Here is a 16,471-nt window from a genome sequence, read left to right on the forward strand (position 1 = left end):
CAGAGCTTGCACAGACGGAGGTGATTAAAACAATAAAATTGCACATTATTTCCCAAAAGAAGGAGACAAAAAATCAGGAAAAAAAAAATACAAAAAAAGGTATGAACTCAATCAGGAATTGCTGAAGTAGTCACTTGTGACTTGGAACCCTACTCTGATTCAATAGCTGCTCTGGTCAAGGAAGAACATTGGACCCGGACTCCCCTTTGCGCACCGGGAGCCTGTAGAGCCGTCCATGCCGGGACCTAGCAGGTTCTGCGTGTCGTGTAGTCCAGGACGAGGCTGGCAGCGCCGAGCAGAGCCGGGTCTGCCAGGTTGGAGACCACGACGTCCACGGCCTTGGCGGAGGAGAGCGCCTGCCGCTGGATCACATCGCGCACAGCGCCCGCATAGTGCGTGGCCAGCACCCCTGAGAGCACCACCAGCGACGGGTTCAGCGTGTGCAGGATGTTCACGACGCCCAGGCCCAGCGCCGTCCCCGCTGTGAACGACACCAGGAGGGCAGTGAGCGCTGGCCGCTGCAGCAGGCCTCCCAGCGCCCTGTAACACTGCGCCCGAGGCCCTGCTCTGCCGCACGCTACACTGAAAAGCAGCAGCAATTGCCATTTCCTTTCCCCTCCCCCCCCTCCAAAAAAAAAGGCAAAAGAGAGAGGCAATTTTACTGCAGGATAATGCATTATGCAGGGATACGTATGGCAAGGATAAAACATTGTATTACCACACTTCTAGTCTAAGGCTGAGGATCGACCTTCTGGAGAGCAGCCCTGCAGAGAGGGAACTGGGCATCATGGTGGACGATAAGTTGACCATGAGGCAGCAGTGTGCCCTTGTGGCCAAGAAGGCCAATGGCAGCCTAGGGTGCATTACGAAGAGCATCTCCAGCAGGTCGAGGGAGGTGATCCTGCCCCTCTACTCAGCCCTGGTGAGGCCACATCCGGAGTATTGTGTCCAGTTCTGGGCTCCACAGTACAAGAGGGACATGGAGCTGATCTACAAGGATGATCAGGGGCCTTGAACATCCTAGGATGGTGCTGGCCTCTTTTCAGTGGTGGCCATGGACAGAATCAGAGGAAATAGCCGGAAACTAAAGCACCCAAAGTTCCACAGGAACTTAAGGAAAAAATTCTTAACAGTAGTGGAGGGACAGAGCACTGGAACAGGCTGCCCAGAGAGGTTGTGGAATCTCTGTCTCTGGAGATTTTCAAAATCCGCTTGGATGCAGTTCTGTGCCATGTGCTCTGGGTGACCCTGCGTGTGCTGGGTGGTTGGACTAGATGACCTCTAGAGGCCCCTTCCAACCTTAAGCATTCTGTGATTCTAAGGGAAAGGCTGCTGCCACCCGTCTCACCTGTGCGCAGGATGCCCGCAGCCCTGGCGTTGCCCAGCCGGGCAGCCTGGATGAGGTGTGCAGCACCGACAGGCTCCTCCTCCTTCATGGACATCCCCTCCACGAGGAGCAGATCCGCTGTGGGAAGGGAAAAGGCCGACATGGGGGGGGGTGACAGGCGGCCAGCTACCATCCTTACATCTCCGTTTGGGCATCCTGAGGCACCCACCCAGCCTTGCCCTTAGTCAAGGATGTCTTATTTGCGTTATTCTGGGAATTGTTTGTGGAACAAACACCTGAGACCCCAACCAGTCTCAGGTAACTTGCTAGTCTTGTCAGCCCCAGAACTTAGTAAACGAAGTTTCTCTAAATGCTTTCATGCTTGTCCAAGCCTGAGAACCTACTGCTCAATGACAACTGCTGCAAAACCAAATGCAAAGTGCTCACAGCAGTGGCTACCACGCGGCCCCGTTGCTTTCCCAAAGGTAAAGCACATAAATACCATCATGCAGCTTCTTCGCTTCTCTCTGCAGGGCTATTCCCGAGGCATAGGCTTCGATACAGCCTTGGCTCCCGCAGAGACACTCTGGCCCGTCCAAGGAGACGACGATGTGCCCAAGCTCTGCTGCACAGAACGAGCTGCCATGGATCAGCTCGTGCTGGTGGATGATGCCGCCACCGATCCCTGCAAGCACAAAACAACGCGATGCCTCCACGTCTGCGCACTTTCAAAGGTGAAGAGCAGGGACTGGTACTGCTATCTGCGATACAATAAACAAGGCTTGCCATGCTAATGTCTCATCTAGCTACTTTAGCTAGGTATCTCCATAGGGCTTGTATTTTCCGCAGATGAAAGAAAACTAAATTAAGCCATAAAGCTAATCCAGAAGATGATTCTAGCCAAGGCTGCTCTAGTTTTGCTTACCTAAAACAGTTTGTCTGCAGAGCTGTATCAGCGGAACTTCTTTTTATCACTGCAGCTCGTGCAATGCCAAATGTTCCCTTTGCCTAAGTAAACAAGCACTGCATATGGTACCAGCGGGGACGGTTCTGCCTCGGGAAGCTTCCGGCCTGCGGCACCCTCGCGCTGCCCACCCACCTGTGCCCGTGATGAGTGTCACAAAGTTCTCGACACCCTTCCCGTGGCCGAACTTCCTCTCGGCCAGCGCGGCGCAGTTGCCATCGTTGTCCACCCACACGGGCAGGTGCAGCGCGTCCGAGATGGGCGTGCGCAGGTCCACGCTGCTCCACTCCTGGATGAGCTTGGTGGAGTGAAGCACGACCCCCTCACGGGGGTTGACGCGGCCCCCTGTGGAGATACCTGCAGGTGCCGGGCAGAGAAGGCGACATTGAGTGCACGCTCTGCCCCAGCAGGAGGGAGCATCCCCACGTTCACCACCCGCTTGCAAAATAACCGAGACAAAAATCTGTATGCGTTACTGGACGTGCTCTCAGGAGGATGCACCCGACATCCCGAAAAGAACGACATTGGGAAGAGCACTGCTCAATCAAGGGTTCATGTTCAGACTTCAGCAAACACTGCAGGAAAACATTGAGCCTTTATGATTTTTTTCTTCCAAGTCTTGTGTTAAAGACCATAATAACAAACTGCACTGACCAAATTGCTAAAAACACGCAGTAGTAAAAATATCTTGAAATTTGCTATACCCTTGCAAATTTGGAATGACTAAAAATAATCATGGGACTTTCAGTGGTAAGTCCTACTTAGAAACACAGTGTTTTCCTTACAAAAGTAACAAACTAGGTCCAGGGCGCTGCCTATTGAATAAGAACGAGGTTAGCAGTGCTTTATTCACGGGAAGGGGTCCCAGCGTTGATGACCTCTGGGAACACTCCGGAAAAGTAAGCTGCCCCATTACACAAGTATTTAGCTCCAGTAAACAGAGTTTAAACCTTTTAACCACTTTTCTTATACAGACATTAAATAATTGTGAAACTTACCTACAGGTGTCAAAAGACCCTATGAAAGCAACTCCAATTGCTTAGTGAAAATCTTAACAAGTTCATGGAGAGCCCTGTGACAGCAAAGTCTGTCTGGGTGAAAAATTATCTAGCTTCAGATCTGTCATCAAGTACCTACTAGAAACATTACTGACAGAAGATCTGAGAGGGGATTTCAAGAAGACAAATGTGTTTTCCTGCGGTAGAAAGGATTATCAGGAGGTGCCCGAGCAGCACAAGGACCACCAGGACAGGGCCCTGTGGGCAGGTAATCTTTTTGTTTGACTGTTTATTTCTTTATATTTATTTTTCTTTTTTCCCCTTCAGTTCTTCAGAAAGTACCTTTCAGAACAGGAAGAGCAAGACAGAGAGATGCTCCCCCATTGGCACATATATAAAGGTACAAAATCTAGAGCTTCTAATACATGTAGTTCCCGGGTTGTTTCATCTCTAAACAGAGACAACGTGTTTAACCAACAGGCAGGGCTTATTTTTGCAATCTACCAGAATCGGCACTGAACAAACTGCAATTTCCATGGGTAAAAAGCATCAAAAAAGTTTACTTTTGTGGAACTAGTGAATCTGGATAAGAGAAGCTTTAGTTCACCTGCAGTAAAGGATAGTCTTAACGACATGACTTGACAGATGACACATTTCTCCTCAAGTTTTGGATACTTCCAAGTTTCTTGAAAAACAAATATCTTTAAAATTTCCGACTAACGATATCTTCCCCCTCCCTCCGCCCTGGTAATTTCTCAGCTAAAGCAGAATGGGGAATTTTATGCCCTCCTTTGTATACAGGACCCCCACACCAATAATTAGTTTCTCAGACCAAATGTATTATGCAGGGAAGAAGTATATAAATACACACTCTAAAGCAGATCACAAAATGCCAGAATGGCTGAGGTTGGAAGGGACCTCTAGGGATCATCGAGCCCAAGCCCCTGCTCCAGCAGGTACACCCAGAGCACGGGGCACAGGGTGGCATCCAGATGGGTTTGAAGATCTCCAGAGAAGGAGCCTCCACAGCCTCTCTAGGTAGCCTGTGCCCAGGCTCTGGCACCCTCACAGCAAAAAAGTTCTTCCTCATATGGAGATGGAACTTCCTGGGTTTCAATGTGTGCCCATTACCCCTTGTCCTGTCACTGGCCACCATCAAGAAGAGTTTGGCTTCATCCTGCCTACATCATCCCCTCAGATACTTGTACATACTGATCATATGCCTCTCACTCTTCTCTTCTCCAGACAAAACAGGCCCAGCTTGCTCAGTCTTTCCTCACACAATGGCTGCTCCAGTCCCTTCACCATCTTTGTCGCTCTGTGCTGGCCCTTCTCTAGAAGCTCCACATCCCTCTTGTCCTGGGAAGCCCAGAACTGCCCCCAGTGCTCCAGGTGCCTCCCCGGAGCTGAGGAGAGGGGCAGGATCCCGCAACTCACCCTGCTGGCAACGCTCCTCCTGCTGCAGCCAGGATCCCATTGGCCTTCTTGGCCACGAGGGCACGTTGCTGACTTACGGGTAACTTCAGTGTCAACCAGGACTCCCAAGTCCCTCTCCACAGAGCTGCTTTGCAGCAGGTCAACTCCTGATCTGTACTTGTGCCTGGGGTTTTTCCTCCCCAGGTGCAAAACCCTGTGCTTGTCCTTGTTGAACCTCACGATGTTCCTCTCTGTCCAACTCTCCATCCTGTCCAAGTCCCTCTGAATGGGAGCACAGCCCTTGGGAGTGCCAGACACTCCTCCCAGTTTGGCGTCACCTGCAATGTGGCGAGGGAGCCCTCTGTGCCCTCATCCAAGTCACTGATGAACAACTGAACAGCACCAGGCCCAGTACTGACACCTGGGGGACACCACTGGCCACAGGCCTCCAGACTCGGCCCCATTTATCACAACACTGCAAGCTCTGCCATCCAGACAGCCCTCAATCTACCTCATCGCCAGGAGGACTTGCTGACTTGAGCAGAACTATTTACACATCACTTCAAATCACAACGTTACAGTCAGAGACCGTGCAATTGAGCACCAACAGCATTTCCCTGGGTAGCATAGCACCCTTACACGCACTGGTGGCACAGCTTAAGCCTTGGGTGCTGTTAGGGATCAGCAGGTTATCCTATAGCTTCGTGCAGAATGGGGCAACTTTGGGTATTATCGCCAGCTTCTCATCTTCACAGCTATTTAAAAAAAAAGTTACTGTGCAAAAAACATAATTTAAGAGCATCAAAATATACTTGGTCTGTTTTGGCGGGGAAAAGCCAAAAACGTTCTAAATGAACCTGTAGCAATTTCACTTAGTGAGAAGCTCAGAAAAGCGGATGTGAACTCACCCACTCCCAAAATCCTGCAGTTCATGTTTACTGCCTCCGAGGCAGCCTCCACGCACATCTTCAGGATTAATTCCAGCCTGTCTTCATAGGTCTTGGGGTTCAGCTGCGTATACTTCTTCACTATTTCGCCCTAGAAAACAACAATGACAGAACAGCCAATAAAAGAATGAGCGTTATAAGCTCTTGTTACACTCATTACGGTGTTGCCATCACTCTCTTCTTGTCCTGACCACTAATGTTTCAACTCCCAAAATGTCGCCCCAGGGCTCTACCCTCCAAAAGAGACAAGATTTCTTTTTCAGGACAGTTTGTATTTTACCCATGCCACAGTCTTACTTTCAAATAGGTCATACTTAGAAGACTTTATCTGCCCAGTATCTCCTCTTAAGGGAACGAAAGAGATGTGGAACAAAACAGGCCCAACGAGGCAGCCCTTCCAGTTGTGCAAGGCAACAGCTATGTGCTAGGTGTTTGGAGGTGCACAGTGTGACACCAGGAACAAATACCCAACACTGCTCAGAGTAACACCCAAAAACCTCTGGACGCCAATTTCAATCAAATCCTTACTGCAGGGCTTAGGGGTTCAGTTTTTATGTACTTCCCAAAGCAAGGAGATAGGTGTCTTAAGTGAGTTAATACTTCAGTCCTACGTGTCCTTCTATCAAACAAAATAGATTAAAAGTTATTTGACAAACACCTATGCCATCGCGAAGAAACTTTTTCTCCCATCTTTGCCAAGAGCTTGAGGCTTCAGAGTTTAAACAGAAATTCCTTTTTAGTGGTTCAGATCATCACTGACTGCATGAGCCTATATGCTTATTTCATTATGGGATGCCTTTACAGGGGATTTAGTGCCATGCTGTCCCACTGGTCCATCACTTTAGGACATTGGTAATTTCTCCCAAGCACATCTTCTCATGAGAAGTTACCTGGGATGTCTTGAAGATATTTAACAGCCCACCTGTACATGGCAGAGCTACACAAACCATGCAGCTCTTAGCTGCGTGGCACAGCCTGAAGAAATGAGGAGGACGGGTCCAGGATCTCCTGTGCATGGAGTCCATCAGTCACAAAATGCTCCTAGACCTGAGCACCAATCCGTAAGTACTTCCAGCTTTTTCTTTTTTTTTCCCCCCCTACTTACAACTCAAAACAGTCCTTAAAGTACCTAGGCATCTGTGCATATTTATCAAACGTGGGTTATGCTGAAGACAGTGCTAAACCATTATCGCTTTTCAGACATTGGAGGGAAAACAGTCACAGCCAACACAATCACTCAAAGCCCTAGAAGGAGTTTCAGAAGATTGTCGTGTTGTTCTCATCAATTCTAGATTGACAGACTGTAACTGCACCGTTATTCAGAGACCGTTTTTTAACATCCATTCACAGTGGTTTAGTGGCGAGACACTGTCCTCTTCTAGGTGATACAGCTCTCTCCTGCACTGAAGCTAGGTTAGGCACCAAGAAAGGCCTTGGAAGCTCACCCTTTTTAATACCCCACTCTTTGATCATGCACAAACCAAACAGACTTTTTCCTCCTCCTCTTGGAAAAAGGCTCTGTGCATTTGAACACCTTTTCCAGTCAGCTCCCGCTTCCTTCCGTATCTCCCTGTTTTCCAGGCTGCAAGGATTGCTGTGGCTCTTCTCCCAGCTGTCTCCACACGCTCCACGTGTCCATGGTGCCTCATACTGAGCAATACAGCTGGCCGAGGCCTGGCCTGGTCTTGTTTGCTTCTGTGCAGGGAGATCTCGGAAGACATGAAGAGTTTTCTTCTGCCAGTAAAGGAGAAGCAAAGGCGCTGCCCCATGGACCTGCACACCCTGAACCCATCACCCGTCCTCCATAAACAGCTCTTCTAGCTATGGACTGTTGTCCAGGAGGATCCTGTGTGTCCGGTCTGTGGCTCCTTCTCAGGTGTCTTGTTGTGAGGAAACCATCCGCACACAGGAAGAGATCTTCAGAGCCTCACCAAGGTGGCAGAACCCAAACAAGCACTGCAGAGTATTTACCTTCATGCTGACGATCGCCACGCGGAGGTTTGTGCCGCCCAGATCCACCGCCAAGGCACTCTGCGTCTCCAGGATGTGGTCAATGTCTTGCGAGATGTTGTCTTTGACAGGAGGAAAACAGAACTTCTTCTGCAGCGGCTCCTCGAGGTTAATAGACTTGAGGAACTTCAGAATCCTGGGTACTGCATTGCCATCCCCATATATTTTTGAGCTATAATACAAAAGAAATTAAAGAGTACTAGGTGTGACACTGCAACCTCCAGGTTTTTACACGACAGAAGGCTGTAACGTGTTTCATTACAAAACTACAGCACGTCTCCTGTGGCACAACTCCACCTCAGACCACCTGTAGAGCCAGGCATGGGAGAGGGTAGGTGTGCCATTACCGTGGAGGAGTTTGGAGATTAGACCTAGCAGCTGGAGAAAGTCTGGCATCTGCTCCATTTTGGGGTAGGAAACACGGAATGTGAAAAGCTGGAGCACCAAAGACACCAGAAAATTAAACAAAAAATTCAGGGTTTAATGAGCAAACTTGCGTCATAAAGCTCTAACAGTTAGAACCATGAGCTCCTGCTGCTACATGTCCATAAAAAAAATGTACTTTTCACACAGCCAATTTTAAAGCGTACAATTCATGTCAGCCAGACAGAAGCCTGCTTTCAGAATATTACCACACACTGCACCAGACATTCAATAAAAAAAGCAACTCACATTCATCCCATTATGGAGATTCTTAGCAAATACACCCGTGGTTCCTGCCCTTGAACACATGCAACCCAATGACGCCGGGCACAACTTGGTTGTTTTAAGCCCAAACCCCACTGTGTGCTGTGACCCAGGAGTTCCTTGGGGAGGTGCTGGTTGGAACCCACAGCTACGTGAGTTCTGACTGCTTGACTTTCTGTTAAAGCATCACTCACACCAAAACATCACTGGCACTGTTAGCTCTCTAGGTACTGCTCTGTACACGGGATGGTGCACTGCGATTCCGAGTGAGCCACATAAAATGAAAAACAGTTTACAGCTGCAGGCTAGTACAGCGAAATATCCTTGTAATTACGATGGACCACTGCAAGACTGAGTGCCGCTTTCTCCGGTGCCCAAAGAAGCAAAGCAAAGACACTTACCAGGGATATTGTTTACCAAACTGAAGCTGCAAAGCATGCAGAATCTTATCCTGGGTGTCAGCATCACGAACATGAAGAACGTTTTCACCTAGGTGACAAAAAATGAGCATAACAGAACAAGTCAGCTACATCAGACTAACTGTCCAGGAAAAATAGTAGTTGTCTGCTCTGGCGAATGGAAACCACAAGTGGAAATACCTTTTATTTGATCTGATTAAAAGAAAAGCAGACCTGTTTCCCTGCCGGTCTGGCGGGTGCCAAGGTTGATAACAGGGGTGCCGAAGGCTCCCACCTCCCGGACCCCACAGCTGCTGTTGCCGATCATGCAGCCCGCGTGGGCCACCAGCTGGATGAACTGCTCGAAGGGGACGTGCTTCACGGCGCGGAAGTTGGGGTGGTGCTCGATGCCCTTCTTCCTCATCACGCGAACCATCTCTTTGCTTCCTGTGGGAAAACGCTGCTGTCGCCAAGCGGCTCAGGGCTCCTTTCCCGCTGCAGCCTCAATTCGCAAGGAGTTGCTAGCAACTGACTGGACTGCCAGCTCCAGTCCTTCTTAGTCCACTGCTTTGTCCCCACTGCGTTCGTTTTGGAACTGGGCTCCTAAAGGTTGATCCCCAAACCCCCTGGAGAAGCCACCTCTGGGTGTCACACCTCCCTCTTCCCTCTAGGAAGGAGGAGAGGTGTCATCCTGCAGTGGAGCTGTGGCAGGCGAACCCCAGACACTGGGATCACCCTGCTGTCTCCAGCCAGAGGAACGCTCTGGCTTGAAAGCACTCCACAAATAAACATGCATTCTTTAAAACCAGCTGTCTTACTCACCAGCATCAACATTGGGGAACAGAACAAGAGTTCTCTTGTTGAAGGAGATGAGCGCATCCAGCGTCAACTCGAACATCTTTATGGAATGTTTGATATCTGTGGTTACTGGATGCTGCAGAGCCACGATATAGTCTCGGGGTTTGACATCTTCACCTGCTCAGGAAGACAGAGAAAGGAAAGAGGGACGATGAACCGATGAGAACCATCTAAGCACTGAACAGGGGGCATCTCGGCACACGACCTGCAGTGGTGCAACAAAGCTCAAGGGCGTGACAGCAGGACTGTGTGGGGGAACAGAAGCTGAAATGTTTTGAAGCACTTTACAGGTAAAAGGAACAAAGTTTGGGGGAAGAAGTGAGTTCATAACCATCTTTAGGCATGGGAATTTCAGCCCGCAGAAAAGCGGCTTGTGTTTTGTACCTACCTGGTGCTCTCCTCAGAGAAGATGCTCAGCAGATCCTCAGGGCTACACGCTGATAACAACGCTCAACGTTCTAATTTGCCAGTCTCACATATCTGCCACCCACCACTGATGTATTTGCAAAAATGGAAGCATCCAGGGAAATTCTAGCCCCAGACTGGTCTCTGAACTGCCTTGTCCCTGTCTGCCCACATGTACTACCCTCAGCAAACCCACAGACTGTTGCTTCTCAACTGTATTTCTCTATCATGCTTCAGATATCCTTAGGCTGTGATGAGAATAGCTATTACAATTTTATGGTATGCATTCCTTGGTTCTAATTATGATCTTCTTGCATATTTTCCAGCTTGAAAGGTCCATAAATCCCTCATTGCCTTTCCCTTGTTTCAGCCCTGACAGACAGAGGGACACAATGGCTTAATCGGTACCCTCTGTCTTACGAGGAATGAATTCAACTTTTGGTGAAATCAAAATGAAAAGACTGTGATAACCTATAATAAGCTATAATTTAATAATAATAAGCTATAATTTACCAAGTAAAGATGACTACATAGCAAACTGCTATACAACAAGATTTTTGGTGAAAAATGAAGTCAGGCTTAGGACATTACAGATGCTGGCAACAAGGACAGTGGGAAAGGAAGAGGGGAAAATATGTGTTTTCTTATACATATTCTTTCTCCTGCCATTCTTACTCTATAACCTAGTCACTTAGCTGGTCTAGCTTTGAAAGAGTCATGAAGCGCATGTCGAAGCGGACTACTCACCCAGCCACATGCATATGATGCTCATGTAGTCCTTGTTCTTGGCAGAGAGCAACTTGTCGTAAGAAGGACACCCAGCCAGGAGGATGCGGTCGTGGTCCTCGCACATGGCTATGAGGTGCTGCTCGGCACTGCGCGTGCAGCACACGTGGTAGTGGGCCAGCTTGGTGATGGCGTGCCTGATGGAGTCGTCGATGGTGCCGCTGACCTCGCCGCCCTCGATGTGCAGGATGCGGATGTTCATGAGTGCTGCCGAGGTGGCCAGTGCCAGCGCGTCGAACCTGTCGCCGTGCACGATCATGATGTCGGGCCGGAGGCGGTTGAGCACATCGGGCAGCTTCACCAGGGCCAGCCCCACTGACTCCACCATGGCCGCCTCGTCCTCGCCACGCACGATGGTGTGCAGCCGCGTGTGGATGTCGAAGTCGTCCTGCTCGATCATGCGGTATGTGTTGCTGCAAGGACAGCGCGAGCAGCTGAGGTGAGCTGCAAGGACAGGGCAAGCACCCAGCGCAGAGGTGCTCGTGCGCCAGCCTCCTCCCGCTGCAGCGGGGCTGCGCAGAGCTGCCTCGTGCATAAAACACGCTCCCAAGGCCACTTCGTACGGCCGCGTTTTCAGCTTAGACCTTCAACGCCGTGTCTGCAACGGCCTGTGGCAAGGAATCCAACAGCTTAATCACACGTTGTGCCAAGAACCGTTTTCTCTTCCTTGGATTCTGCCATACTCCCAGGTCACTGGGTGTCTCCTGCTCATGCACTGGGACAGACAGTCAGCTGCTGCTTCCTGTTCGTTTCCTACGAGCCTGTGAACCTGCAGACCTGTTTCCACCTCCACACGCAAGGCTAAAGCGCACACAGGTGTTTAGCAGCTTTAGCTGAAACGCGGCCCTGCAGCCCTGACCACCTCTGCTGCCTCCTCTCATCCCAGCATCCCCAGAAGCAGGGCAGCGAGCAGCCGGCACATCAGGACGGTGCCCACAAGCGCGGGCACCCCCAGATGCCCATAGCCACCTCACGACGTCTCCCACCTGTTCTTCCTTCCCTGGGAATTCTGAGTCTTCCACACCACTTTTGGACTGCTGCTCATCATTGCCCTGAGGTCCCCCAAGTACCCTCAGATCGGTGCCCTTGGCATCATTCCAGGGCACTAACAGTCCATCAGCTCTCTCCGCTGCACGAATAAAATATTCAGGCTGTTTCTTCACCCCATTTACTGCCAATACCCATTTACTTGCACTAAACTCCAACTGCTACTTGCTACTTCTGTGAGGGCCTTCTGAAACTCCTCATAACCAGCCTCCATGTCCACAACCTTCACTAAATACAGACAAAAATAACGTAACTTTTGAAGCAATGATTTTATCATCCTTAGGTGTTACTTGTACACTAGCTCAGCCCTCTGGCACGTTGCTCTACGTGTAGAGATCCTTTGGCAGTTTCCTGACACATCTGAGCAGGTATTTGCTGCGAGTGGTGATGCTTCGCTGCTCAGAACTTTTACCACCACTTTTCACATCAAACACTACTCTGCAGGTACACTTTCACACCTAATAATCTCTCTTACCCTGCTATTAAGCCACACCAGCCTTTTTCATCCCCTCTTTTTTTTGGACAGGTCATATATAATATATATAACTCCTACGCTGCACAAAGGTGTCTTTCAAACCTGCTGCCCCCAATAAGGTTCCTAAGCAGCTGTAACAAACCATTACAAACTCTTATGACACAAGATTATTTCTTTTCTTTTTAAACATACATTCCTGCTGTTCACACTAACATGTCAGGAACATAACAGCAGAGATGCAAAAACCATCCACCTTACCCGTAGTCGTCAATGAGATGGGACCCGAGCACCACAACGTCCAGCTCGAAGAACTGTGGTTCTGCCTTGATTCCAAACATAATGGGAGCCAGCTTGGAGTAATCGGCCCGGTTGCAGGTAGCGACACAAACGCGGAGCTTGTGGTGGCTCCCATTCTTCTCCATGACCTTCTTTTGCTTCTGCTTTGAGAGATTCTTAAAATACAGCTCCTGAAAGGCACAACAGAGGCATTATTGATAGTGTTCACAGCTACTGAGCGGCACACTGAAGGGCACACACAGCTGCACACGGGCACATACAGTGCAGACCCATGGAGCGGTACAGTCGCTGGCACTGCTAGGAAACTACCGGCACCCTGTTACTAAAAGATCTTTACTATTATTAAAGGAGTCTTGTTTTCAAAAAGGGCTGTTTAAGAGAAGCCAACTCTTTTTCTACAAACAATATTTAAATGTTCCATGCAAACAAGATTCAAACATTTTGAAGCTCAACTGTACTTAAAAAGTAAATAGGGATCGTAGCGAACGACAACAACAAACGATTCAAAATCACACCGCTTCTTACGTAAAAAGGATGCGGAATGGACTTTTTTTCCATGAGGCTTCTCAGTAAATAAAATCAAAACATAATTTTTAATCCCCTTTCAGGTCACAAGAGCTATATCCTCTCACAAGGCAAAATGTTAACACCCTGATTTCAGCCTTGTTTTGAGGACAGGAATAATGAGTTGACCGTTGTGGGTAACTGAGCCCCTAAAAGGAGCTTCCTTCCCCGTGGTGGCTCCAAGGCTAGGTCCCTCCCTCAGGTTGCTATTGCCACCATCATATGCGTTTTTTTTTTTTTATTATTTGTTTGTTATCATATGCATTTGCCATGCGCAAAAACAAGTCACTTTTGCTGCGTTGTTCCAGCAACAGCTGGAAATCCTGCCTCGTTCTTCCGTTCAGCAACTGCAGCCGAAGACACAGAAGATGAACTGCTAGCGGGACAGAAGGCCTCCGACCCAGGCTACACCTGCATCTTCACTTAAATAAATGAGCTGCGAAGCCTGCTCAGCTGCTGAATCACTAGACACAGGAATGGGTCTAGTGATCCATTCACATGGAGGTTTAATTATCAGGAGACTCAGTTTCCCTTCTTCTCTACTATACCCATACACGCGTATGTGTGTGTATATGTATACACACATATGCATATACATATATGTACAAATGCAGCAAACATACCCAGGCTCTTAGCCCAGAGGGTTTACCCTTTGAGGAAGCCACAAATGAAAATAAAGGTATCTTTTCATTTATGAAAAAATATAATTTTTAAAAGTGTATTTTTTCTGATGTCTGTAATCCTCACGGAGGGCTTCAGAAGCACCTGAGAAAGTCTCAAAACGTGAAGGCTGCCCAAACCCTTCACTTTTGCCAGAGGTTCCTCCTCAGGTGCAACCCAACAGCCTGAGGGCGCCTGTCCCTGACAATACTGCCCACAGCCGCCGCTCCGCCTGTGCCCACAGCCCCCCCACCACCTGTACCTACAGCCGCCGCTCCGCCTGCGCCCACAACCGCCATTCCGCCTGTACCTACAGCCGCACCCGCGGCGGGGGCGACCGCTCATTCCCATCCCGGGCGCCGCTGGCGCGAGGATGCCGCAGAGCGCGGGTCCGCTCGGGTACGTGTGCGCTATTTTATACGTATACATACACAGATACAAGCGCACGCACGCGCTGACGCCGGGCGGCGGGCGCTTTGCTGAAAACCCTCACTTTCACCCCAGAGGAAGCGCCTGACGACGTCACCCGCGCGCCAACAACCCCCGCCCCCCCCCCCCCCACGCCGCGGCGCGCATGCGCCCTCCGCCCCGCCCGCCCTGCGCACGCGCGTAGCTTCCCCCCCCTTCCCCGCCGGCCCGGGCCGTTACCGCCGCCGCCGCGCCCCCCCCGCCCTGCCGCAGCCTCTGTCTTCCCTGCACCCAAAGACGCGGGAAGCTCCGCGCTTTTCCTTCTCTTCTTTCCACGCTCCCTCTCTGAAAATAAACGAGCAGGAGCGATGCACTCTCGGCTGCCATCCCTGGTATGTCCCAAGTCAGTAAATGAGGGATTTCTGGAGGGATTCCTAACTTTAAGGGGGCTTAATGCTAGCACGGGAGTACAAAAGGTCTGCGCATCAGGCAAGCATCTAATGTCAGGACTAGCGAGTGATACTCGTATTTCATAATTTTCTCCATTTGGAAAGATTGTTTTTCTGTGCCAGTAGTGAGCTTGTGCTTGGGCTATTCAACTGCACCAAAGGAAAACTGAAAATATATGCAAGAGAAAGAAACTGCCCCTGCAGAGATGGCTACATTATACAGTTACTTTACAGGTCTAAAGACAACAAACGGAATTTCAGGAGGGAAAAAAAAAAACACTCCTTTTTGTAGATTAGGAGAAAGGGAAATCCTCCTGTCCTGAATGCCTCGGCGGAGCCACTCAAGTATGTCCTTTGAGTGCAGTGTGGGATCCTACAGCACTAACCAGCGACACCTCCCCAAAAGGACTGCGAGCGGGATGCTCCGGTGCCAGAAGCGCAGAGCCTCCTGCACAGGCGCCACAGAAAAGATTGTGCTTTAGGTCTTGGCCAGGAGTAAAATGTCCTCGTTTTTAGCATGCAGTATCCATAGCCCTGCTTTTCACTACCACGCTTTGCTTCTCCAAGTGGAAAATAAAGATTGGCGGAAAACCATGAGCTACTAGCACACGATTTGAGAGAGGGACTGCCCTGGCAGGGAATAAAAACCCTGCACTCGATAAGTCTTCTGTAAACACGTTTTACTCGGCTAGGGGAGCCCTTGTCTTGTAAGTGATGAAGAACAAAGCGTTGCTGCTCAGGATGCGAAACTGCAGTGCAGCTTAAAAATATTGTTGGTTATCAAAAAAAAAAAAAAAAAAAAAAGGGAAAAACCCCAGAGTCCCGCATGGCAGTTGGTCATTTAGTTCTCTCCGCCTTTCCACAGTTATCCTGGAAGCAGCGTGACTGCGGAGCGCCCGCGGGAGCGCAGTGGCCTCCTCTCCCCAGCGGCTCTCCACGTCCACGTCGTTTTCGCGACGTTTATGGGCGCTGTGATCCGCGGCGGGAAGGCGCCCCCTCCTCACGCTCCGCAGCTTGGCGGGTTCCTCGGCGACGTTTCCCCCGCGTCCTGCTCGCAGCCTGCGGGGCTGGCGCCAGCGCCTGTTCCGAGTCGCCGCCTTCCCCTGTGAAACCCCGCTCAGAGCCACCCCGCGCCCCGGCGCCCGCTCCGCACATCCCCCGTCCCGGCGGGCTCCCACGCTCCTCCTGCCCGCCGCCGGGCTGCGACGCGGCCTCGCGGGCCCCCACAGCCGCAGCGCCCCGCGAGGAGCCGCGGCCGCCGCCGTCTCCCGCGGGCTCCCCCCGGCGCCGCCACTTACGTGAGGGCCGCGGGCGGGCGGCGCGGCGCTGCCCATGGTGTTCGCTCCGCGCCGCGCCGTGCCGGGCCGCGCCGGGCAGCCCCGCTCCGCTCTGCTCCGCCCCCGGCGCCCGCCCGTCCCCCCAGGCCCCGCCGTGTCCGTGTGGCGAGCTTGGGCGCGCACCGGCTTCCCCGTGTTTCGCACAAACGGCCCTTGGCGGCGGGGCGCGGGGCTCGCCTGTCCTGGGGGGGCCGAACCCTCCCGCGTCCCGCCCGGGCTGTCGCCTCCCTCTCTGCACCTCAGCCCGTGGTGGGCACCAAGGGGTCCGAGCGCTGCCTGGACCTAATCCTGCACCTGCCGCCCCACGCGAAGCCAGATGTTCACATGCTCTCTCTGGCCTCCTCTGCCGATTTTTTTAATAAAATTTTCAGCACCTTCTATCAGATTCGACAAAATTCTCAATGTCCCCTGCCAGCCTTTCCTCTGTTGGGAGGCTGG

The 16,471-nt window shown here is 50.9% G+C and overlaps 1 protein-coding gene across 1 annotated transcript; it reads right to left on the reverse strand.

Moving 5' to 3' along the window:
* Positions 1–242: 242 nt before the first annotated feature.
* GNE (glucosamine (UDP-N-acetyl)-2-epimerase/N-acetylmannosamine kinase) lies at positions 243–12,789 on the reverse strand. Its single transcript, XM_010225189.2, has 11 exons — positions 12,577–12,789; positions 10,758–11,209; positions 9,570–9,722; positions 8,982–9,194; positions 8,751–8,838; positions 7,624–7,834; positions 5,614–5,743; positions 2,427–2,648; positions 1,830–2,012; positions 1,349–1,465; positions 243–481 (listed from the first exon to the last, which is right to left on the reverse strand). The coding sequence occupies exons 1-11, from the start codon at positions 12,738–12,740 to the stop codon at positions 246–248; spliced, it is 2,169 nt and encodes a 722-aa protein (XP_010223491.1). The 5' UTR covers positions 12,741–12,789; the 3' UTR covers positions 243–245.
* Positions 12,790–16,471: the final 3,682 nt, after the last annotated feature.

This window comes from Tinamus guttatus, unplaced genomic scaffold (assembly GCF_059628265.1).
Source record: "Tinamus guttatus ecotype Peru unplaced genomic scaffold, ASM5962826v1 Tinamus_guttatus_pri_ptg000773l, whole genome shotgun sequence".
NCBI classification, from domain to species: domain Eukaryota; kingdom Metazoa; phylum Chordata; class Aves; order Tinamiformes; family Tinamidae; genus Tinamus; species Tinamus guttatus.